This window comes from Gigantopelta aegis, chromosome 2 (assembly GCF_016097555.1).
Source record: "Gigantopelta aegis isolate Gae_Host chromosome 2, Gae_host_genome, whole genome shotgun sequence".
NCBI classification, from domain to species: Eukaryota; Metazoa; Mollusca; class Gastropoda; order Neomphalida; family Peltospiridae; genus Gigantopelta; species Gigantopelta aegis.
Window position 1 is genome coordinate 52445527 of NC_054700.1, and position 9109 is coordinate 52454635.

Here is a 9109-nt window from a genome sequence, read left to right on the forward strand (position 1 = left end):
GGGGGATAACAATGAAACAAAACTAAAATGATCACAGTTCAATGATAAAACTGATTTCTTGTTATATTTAGTTTTGTGAGATCATCCATTTTTCTCTGAAAAACTGTGAACCTCCTGTTGCAAATAGTCCCCAACCACCACCACCCCCATACGAGTCAGGTTAGCATACATAACTAGTACATACAAGTCCATTTATAACAGTTAACAGAGTATGGGTTAATTGTATCAATAACAGGTGATTCAAAAATAATAAAAACAAATTCAAAAATTCCACCCCACCCACGTAAACTGTCAGTTTTGAGTAGGCATATATATCTAACCACAAATTCATAATCATCATTTACTGAATATCAAAAATAGTCTTCAGAAAAGTGAGTTTGTTTTATTTAACAACAACACTAGAGCACATTGATTAATTAATCATCAGCTATTGGATGTCAAACATTTGGTAATTCTGACTCGTAGTCAACATAGGAAACCAGCTACATTTTCCCCCCAATGCAGCAAGGGGTCTTTTATATGCACTTTCCCACAGACAGTAAAGCACGTACCATGGCCTTTAACCAGTTGTGGTGCACTGGTTGGAATGAGAAAGAAAAAAATTCAGTTGAATGGATCGACTGAGGTGTTTCTATCCTTCAACGCAAACACCTCAAACGAGCACTCTACTGACTGAGATAAATCCCACCTGTCTTCCTAGAAGAAACCAGCTAATATTCTTCCATTACTGGCAAGGGGTCCGTTAATGTGCACTTTCCCACAGACAAGGCAGCACACACCAATGCCTTTTAATATACTAGAAAGTTAAAATGGAACAAAAATAACTGTACGTCTGCCGAGAAGGTTCAGTTGTATTACCCAAGCGCCCAAGATGAGTTACACATAAATCCAAACACATCAAATTAATATGTTATCACGTCTAGGAAATTGCATTTATAACATCCATTACTGCTAGAGGTGGGACGTAGTCTACTGGTAAAGCGCTCACTTGATGCGTGGTCGGTCTATGACTGATCTCCGTAGGTGGGCCCACTGAGCTATTTCTTGTTCCAGCCAATTCCCCACGGCTGGTATATCAGAGGCCTTGGTATACGCTATCCTGTCTGTGGGATGTTGCTTATAAAAGCTACCAACGAAACAATGTAGCAAGTTTCCTTTCTAAGACTACATGTCGAAATTACCAAATGCTTGGCATCTAATTGCCGATGATTAATAAATTAATATGCTGTAGTGGTGTCATTAAACAAAGCATTACTGCTAATTTAATGGAACAGGTTAGACCAAGTGTTATTTTTAGACCCAAGTGAGAATATAATATATGTATGCAATATCCCCCACCCCAAAAATATGTGGAGGTGGTGGTTAAAAAACACAAGTTTAGTTTTAACAATCAAACAATATTTTTGCAAAATTAAGGCTATATGAAGTAGTTATGTTTTTAACTGAAAGTAGTAGAATAACAATTTACATAATAAAACACTAGGGATATTAAAAAAAAAAATGTTTTTAATAATTTTAAAATAAAAAAAGAAGGAAAAAACCAACATATTCCTCATGTCATTCTGCATCTACAGTATATAAAGCAAGTAATCTACTGACCGAGCTCAGGGGCGTGTGCAGGGGAAGGGTTTTAGGGGTCGAACCACCTTCCTCAAAGTCCAAGAGAATTTTCTTTCTTCTTTTTCAAATATATATTTAATGGACCAGCCTAAAAAGTTAAACTGCCCCAGTGTAGACCACCCACCCATCAATCCAGCACACAAGTCTATAGCTACATGTACATATGTAGCTTTCCCCTCCACACCACTCCTTCGAATTACAGAAGTTTCCATGTTGTGAACATACTTGTGGAAATGTCATTTCCAGGCTGTGTACATAGACGTGTGTACTGCATATACTTACATGTACATGTACGTGTGTACTGCATATACTTACATGTACATGTACGTGTGTACTGCATATACTTACATGTACATGTGTTGTGTAGATTTATATGAACACTTCTTTCACTTTGTACTGAGATGTGATATGTATATAGGGTACTAGGCAAGTCTATAGTCACATGTGGTGTACATGTATATATAGATTTTCATACAGGGCTCACCATGTACCTTGCCAAATTAACCAAATGCTAATTTAAATACAAAGATGCTACAACAAAAATGTAGTCTTTGGCTAATAAAATATTCATTAAATTAACTACATTTTAATAAATTTCAAGAAAATACTCCACATCAAATTGACTATTTAAACCAAAATTGGTTCAAGAGTAAGTCCTGTCATATTGCTATATATGTGCAGAGCCAAACTGGGAATTGAATTAAGAGAAATATACACGAATGTGTACATATAGAGTACAATGACAGACATGTACAGGAATTCCGGATGAAAAAGGGTCATAAGTTCTAAAAATGAACCCCTAAATCCTGCTAGTGGAAAACTAAATTACAGAATCACAGCATAAAGAAACCCAGAGTTGCACCAGATACACAAAAGTTAAAAATGTCAGTTCTTTAATCAAAAGAAAAAACAGAAAGAAAAAAAAGCCATCATTTTGAACCCCTGTCAGTCTTATTAGATCCAGTCCTGCATGTCAGTATTTAAATCAGCACAAGTTTCCACAAAGATATTCTGTTTATAATGTTCACCACTCCTACAGTAGGTTTATACAAAGGAACGAAAAATGTCATATTCATTCCACTCACATTTAAATTATATATATATATATATACATAGGTATAATATGTACACACACTAGTTTTGTTTTAAACATTCCACTGCATTTAATGCATCTCTATAAAATCCTCAAGCTTCTTGGGAACGACGCCTCTGTATTTGATCTTGTGCTTCATCACTTTCCTGGCCGCCAGGCACTGAAGTGTCAAATAGGACAAGGGTGGCACGACATCGCTCACAGTCATGCCTTGGATGAGCTGCATGGGCGTCTTCCGGTTCTCGTTGCAGCGGTCGATGTGTGCGCCTGAGCTTAACAGGGTCTTGAAGATCTCCAAGCGACATGGACGGTTGTTAGGCGTGGTCTGTAGGTTCTCCGCCGCTACGTGGAGCGGACTGTTCCCATCAACGTCGACCACGTTCACTGAGGCTCCCACCTCCACCAGGAGCTGCACGACATCGTTCGACGGGAAGTTGCAAACCGGGTAACGCCCCACGTTGGTCGTCTCTTTGGCACACGCGAGGTGGAGAGGGGTGAAGCCTTTGGTGCCGCGCGGGCTGAGGTGGACGAAGTTGTAGACCATCTGCTTGAAGAGCTGATCCTGGTCCGAGCCCAGCTGGGGCTGCAGCCGGCACATGAGGCAGAGAATGTGCATGATTATCACCAGCAGGCGGTGGAAGTGTGTCACGTCGCGGTCGGCCGGTGAGTTTTTCTCCAGGATCCCGCTGCCCTTCTTCAGCTCGACGATGGCCCGCACCAGGACCTCCATGATGTCCTTGAAGCTGACGGGGTGAGGCGGACGGGACCGCCACTCCGTGGTCATGAACGAGAAGAGCTCTGCGAATGACAAAAAGCTGCTCTGGGTCATTGGGTTCAGAGCCTCGAGAACTCGCTGCTGCATGTCCAGCGCATACATCCACAACGTCACGCAACGCTCGAAGTTGCCCATGTCGGCATACAGAGCACCACGGTAGCGGATGTAGTACGACGTGTCCGGATGGGCAGGGCCCAGGATGCGCTCACGCACGAGCAGTGCCTGCATCCGCATGTCATCGGGATCGGAGATTAGATCATCGAGTTCGTCAAACGAGGTCACCTCGACGGTGTTTTCGTAAGCAGATATCAGCGACTGGGTCGACGGTTTCAGGAGCAGGTTGTTCTTGTCGCTGTACCGCTCCTCCATGGCCAGTCGCCACATGCGGATCGCACCAAGCATGTCGCGTTTCTTGTCCACGTAGGTCGCACCGAGTAGTTCCAACCCGTCGGCTTTCTCGGCCTTGCCGCACTCCGGGCAAGCAATAAGGAACTCGACGATCTTCGTGAAGCCTGCCACCGCGGCCGCGAGGAGCGGAGACATCCCGTAAGCGTCCTGCTCCATCACTGCCCCGCGGTCAAGCAGCAGCTTCATGATGTCAAGGCTTCCCGATTCAGCACAGTCATGGAGAGCTGTATTGCCTGGGGAAAAAAAACAGAAGAAAAGATTTTAAATAAGAATTTTAAGTAAAATACATGTATAATTGTAAATAATGTTGAATATCTCAGTATGCAGTTGTAATTTACCATTGCCTAACACCAAATGTTGTCAAGTACTACATGTAGTACAATTAATTATATGTTAAATGTGTATTGCTCAATGGCAACTTACAATGTTACATACATGAACAGTTACAAACATTACTATATGTGTCTGTTCATATATATACATGTATTTAATGTACATTTATTACCCATATGGTTAAAAACATCTTGGTACATATAAAATTGATATGTCCCACTAGATCGACGAGTGGGATGTAACACATTGTGATGCCATCAATAGGTGCACTACATGTACAACCACGCGCTACAACCTAACAGAAACGTTAACCAAATGAGATTGGTGACATAAATTAAAATCAAGTGTGGGTAATAAATAGGATATTAAACTCACTACTATTTTGTATAATGTTTATGTCCCTCATGAAATAATTTTCACTCTCACTCGCTAAAGCTCATGACAACTAAAAATTATTTCTCTCGGGACAAACATGATACAAAATGGAAGCTTGTTTAATATCCTGTAAAAATGTGTGTATTAATTACTGACTTAATTTATTTTTATTTCTCTGTCTTATAATTTTATATATATATATCAGGGCTAGTTCTGGGTGACCAAACAATTTCATAAAATTACCTATCTTAAAAATGCAAAACATATAGCTACTTTGCAACAAAATACAGGCCGGTATCAATTAATACACAAATTCTTTTTGTCAAAAAAAACAGATAGAAAAGAAGTCCAATTATTCTTAAAATTTGCAATTGGCTGAACTAGCCCTGTATAAATATACAGGGAACATTTTGTTTTCAAAATCTTGATTAGCGATATTTTTGTCAACTGAAAATTGATTAGCAACTACTGTTTAAGCGAGTGAAAACCAAGCATTATTAAATTATGAAGTAATTGGTACATGTAAATGTAGAGACTTATGTTGCAAAAATGAACCAATAAACCAATGTTTTCTTCCAATTTTATATTGTTCAGTTCATTAACTAGTGTAGTGTTTCAAAATTGTGTAGCGATGTGTGAAATTTGGGTAGTGAATCACAACGTGATACTGAACAAACTTATGCTCCCTGATATACAAGGCTTTATGCACCAGATCTGACAGCTGGGCTACATATGTATACATGTATGTAGCTCTGGATGTGCAAAATATTCCACCAAATTATCTACCATTGTGTACCAATAACATGCGTATATATATCAATCATTAATCATACATAGAGAATACTAAACAAGCTTGCCTGTCATACCATTTTTATCAAATGAGGCAACAGGTTTGGTATCTGGCGAGCGAAAGCGAATCACATACCAACACTGTTAACAAGTTTCATACCATTTTTTTTCACTAGCCGTCAGCCATGGCAATTGTAGTTATTTACTAGCCCAACATTGAATATCACTAGCCACGGGAGTGGTGCTACCATAATCTAGAAGCCCTGAAAATAGTCTGACTGGCAAGCTAGTTTAATATTTTATTTATTACAAACCAACTGCAAACAAGCCGCAATGCAAAGTAAGCAGATGTCGGGACCTACTACACGCTATTTTTCTACGAACTGGTTCAGCAAGTGATCTACATCATGCTCACGTCACGCCAATATCACACTTGTTAGATATTGAGTGTGTAATAAATGAAATTATTTCATCAAATTAACCGCAACTTTTAAGTGGAAGCCCATCGGGCTACCAGTTAATAAAATCTTTTAGCCCTCAGTAAAACTTGGTACCCCTATAATAAGACAAAAAGCAAAATCACTGCTTGTGGCAGCAGAGCACACACATGAAAGGTGGGATTTCAGACACAGGTGAATTAAGTGTCTTGTTGTCTGTGAAGTAACAGCTGGAACACACAAAAGCAAATTCGTAGCCCTCAAGTTCCAGAGAATGCTACACAATTTTAACCATTAAACAGTAGTTGCTACTCAATATTAAATTGACAATAAATATTGCTAATCGAGATTTTGAAAACAAAATGTTCCCTGGTATATCCATGCCAATATATTTGTACATCACTACATGTATACATAAATTTGTACCTGATGTATGCATTTTGGTTTTGCTTTGAAAAAAAAAAAATATTGATAGTCTAGATGGTTATACAACAACAATATTTACAAGACTGCAGCTTAAAAACATGTATGGTTCAAACAGTAACTAAAAATAATTTGTTCAACTATAGATTATTTCTTAATAAATTGTTGCTCAACACCGGCAATAGGCCTTAATTGCAAAGGTTGCTGCTTTATATGCATTTCCCAGACAGGACAAGACTAGCCCATGTACTTTGCCTTTTGAGAGCTGACAGAAATTTGGACGGTTATGATAGTTCTTTCAGCCAGAGATAAGTATATATAGCAAAAATATGGAGACACCCGACAGGAATTTTTACCTATAGATCCAGTGATAGGCAGCAATTCCGTGTTTTCGCTATAGAGTTATCTCTGGCTGCGAAAATGACCATAACCGTCCAAATAACCGTCTAGATCACTAATTGCAGAGTACTTGGGCTAGGGCTGGACTAGCTCTGGCATTTGCCAAATTTGCAAATTGAGAAATTTCAAAAACACCTGGAGAATTTTATTTTAATTTGCCAAAATAAATTTATGTAATAATTTATATTTTGATACAAAATAACTGGGTTTTTGCTATATTTGAAGTTTAATGATAATTTGTTATTAAATTTTATCTTAAGTATTGTAATTTCTTTCTCTCGTTCTTTTTTTCTTTCTCTCTTTCTTTTTGTTATTATTATTATTTTTAATTGAACATAATATCTGAGTGTTAAAGAATAAATAAGAGCCAACCAACCAAAACTGTATTTAGCTTTGATATTGTCACTATTAGCTTAACATTCATAAGAGGAGGCCACATTGTTAGTGGTGTTCAAAGCACTGTTAGGTGTTAACATACAGAAATTAGGTACGATCACAAAGAATATTTTCCCTGCGGAGCACTCACTTATGGTTTGGAGTCAGTATCTGGATTAAAAATCCCATGCCTCGACTGGGATCTGAACCCAGTACCTACCAGTCTGGAGACTGATGGCGTAATCACTGTTCCAACGAGGCCGGTAGGTAAATTGAAAGCAGCATCATTAAGACATGAATGTTATTCGACAAATTAATGTTACAAATTTGTATAATATTTATATTATTACTGGTGTATGTGACCATCTAAAGTGTTACTAATCCTAGGTACTATACCAATTACAGCATATATCTGTATACACGAACACTAGATCGCCGTATATTGCATTAGGGGCCGAAACGTCTGGGGCCAAAACATCCTGACTCCAGGCAACACATACCAATAGTAGGGTACTGGTTGGGTTTGATCTTATGACTAAAGCACCTTAAGCGAGCATTCTACTCAGCTTGATAACACCGACACAGAAATGTCTGTCCAAGAATTTAACATGTATCTGTATGTAATTCATAGTGAACCCAACAATGTCAAGAATTTTTTATTGTTCCAGCAGTGTTCTCACTGCTCCATTGCATTCTGCCGCCCTCCTTTATTTTTCTGCACCCCTCTTTATTTTCCCACACCCTACTAAATTTTACAGCACTTATCTCTGCTATTTCCAAATGCACACTTTTTTCCACACATAAAACCCCCCACTGCACACTTGACATCAAAGGAAATAAGCCTCTTGTGTACACATACAAAAAAAGCAACTGACAAAATTTTTAAGACAGTTACTGTAACATAATTTAACAGTATTTTTAACAGCCTCTATTTTGTCCCATACCTGTATCCATTTGTATGTTTAATACACACAACAATATGGTAACCAAGCTCCCCACTTTTTGTTTTGCTTTTCAAGGGGGGAGGTGTTTTTTTGGAGTGGTGACGCGTGGCTGCCCTCAATTAATTTTCACCCAGCGAGAACACTGTCCAGTTTGGCTTAAGCGTAACAATAATATAACACTTTACAGTTTATGTTCACAATTACATGTAACCATTTTATACCTTTAACACTTTTTCGATTGACATCGGCACCAGTGTTAAGCAAATACTCTGCTATGTCCCTGTGTCCTTTGTAGCAGGAAATCATCAAACACGTATGTCCATGGCGATTAGCAATCTCAATGTCAGCCCCATGTTCAACAAGGTATTTCACGATTTCTGTGTGCCCATCGAAGCAAGCTGCTCTAAGAGGTGTCGAATTAGTAAATGTTGTTTTGTTGACACCACATCCTTTGTTTACTAAATATTTTACAATTGAGTGGTGCCCTGCTGCGGCGGCACACCAGAGGGGTGGAGCACCTTCGATCGTCTCCCCATCGAAAGTGACCGAACCGACCTGCTCTATATCAGCGTTGCAGTGTTCACTGAGATACTTCACAACTTCAAGGTGCCCATTTCGGCAACCCATTATCAAAGGGGTCGCCCCATTGGTTTTTGCCTGTATCAGCTTCTTCACCTCGTCCCCGTTTTTCTTGTCAAGATAAATCCGAAGGCGACCCACTTTACCGTCTCTCGCTGCATTATACACGACGCTGCGGTATTCCATCGAGTCTACTAACCCCGCAAAACTCAGAGCAAATTATGTTCATCCTTCAAACGATTTTGTCATATTAATTTAATTATTTTAGTTTAATTATATTGTCAATTTTAACAAAATTATAAAAATATTATGCTCAATTTCGCAATGGAGGAAGTGACAATATTATCCGGAAGATGTCGTTAGAAGCTGCGAAGGGACATAATTCTAAACGATTTTTTAAAGGCCCTCCTAAAAACCGAATATAAAGAAAAACAACGGACTATAAGCAAAATGAAAAGACAGACGCGACATTATTTTAAAGTGTTACAGCGCGTCATGGGAAGAAAAAAGTCTTGATGATCTAATCTAAATACTTAAAAATATAAAAATGTTTCAGAGA

At 38.8% G+C, this 9109-nt stretch overlaps 1 protein-coding gene across 1 annotated transcript; it reads right to left on the minus strand.

Moving 5' to 3' along the window:
- Positions 1 to 2496: 2496 nt before the first annotated feature.
- Positions 2497 to 8903, minus strand: LOC121386931 (protein fem-1 homolog C-like). Its single transcript, XM_041517987.1, has 2 exons — positions 8193 to 8903; positions 2497 to 4129 (listed from the first exon to the last, which is right to left on the minus strand). The coding sequence occupies exons 1-2, from the start codon at positions 8734 to 8736 to the stop codon at positions 2784 to 2786; spliced, it is 1890 nt and encodes a 629-aa protein (XP_041373921.1). The 5' UTR covers positions 8737 to 8903; the 3' UTR covers positions 2497 to 2783.
- Between the last annotated feature and the right edge of the window lie 206 nt (positions 8904 to 9109).

Excerpts from the sequence above, each read along its gene's own strand:
- LOC121386931 (XM_041517987.1), bottom strand. The coding sequence starts at position 8,736 with ATGGAATACCGCAGCGTCGTGTATAATGCAGCGAGAGACGGTAAAGTG. Across the intron at positions 4,130-8,192 it reads CAATCGAAAAAGTGTTAAAG|GCAATACAGCTCTCCATGAC; the intron begins GTATAAAATGGT and ends TTTTTTCCCCAG.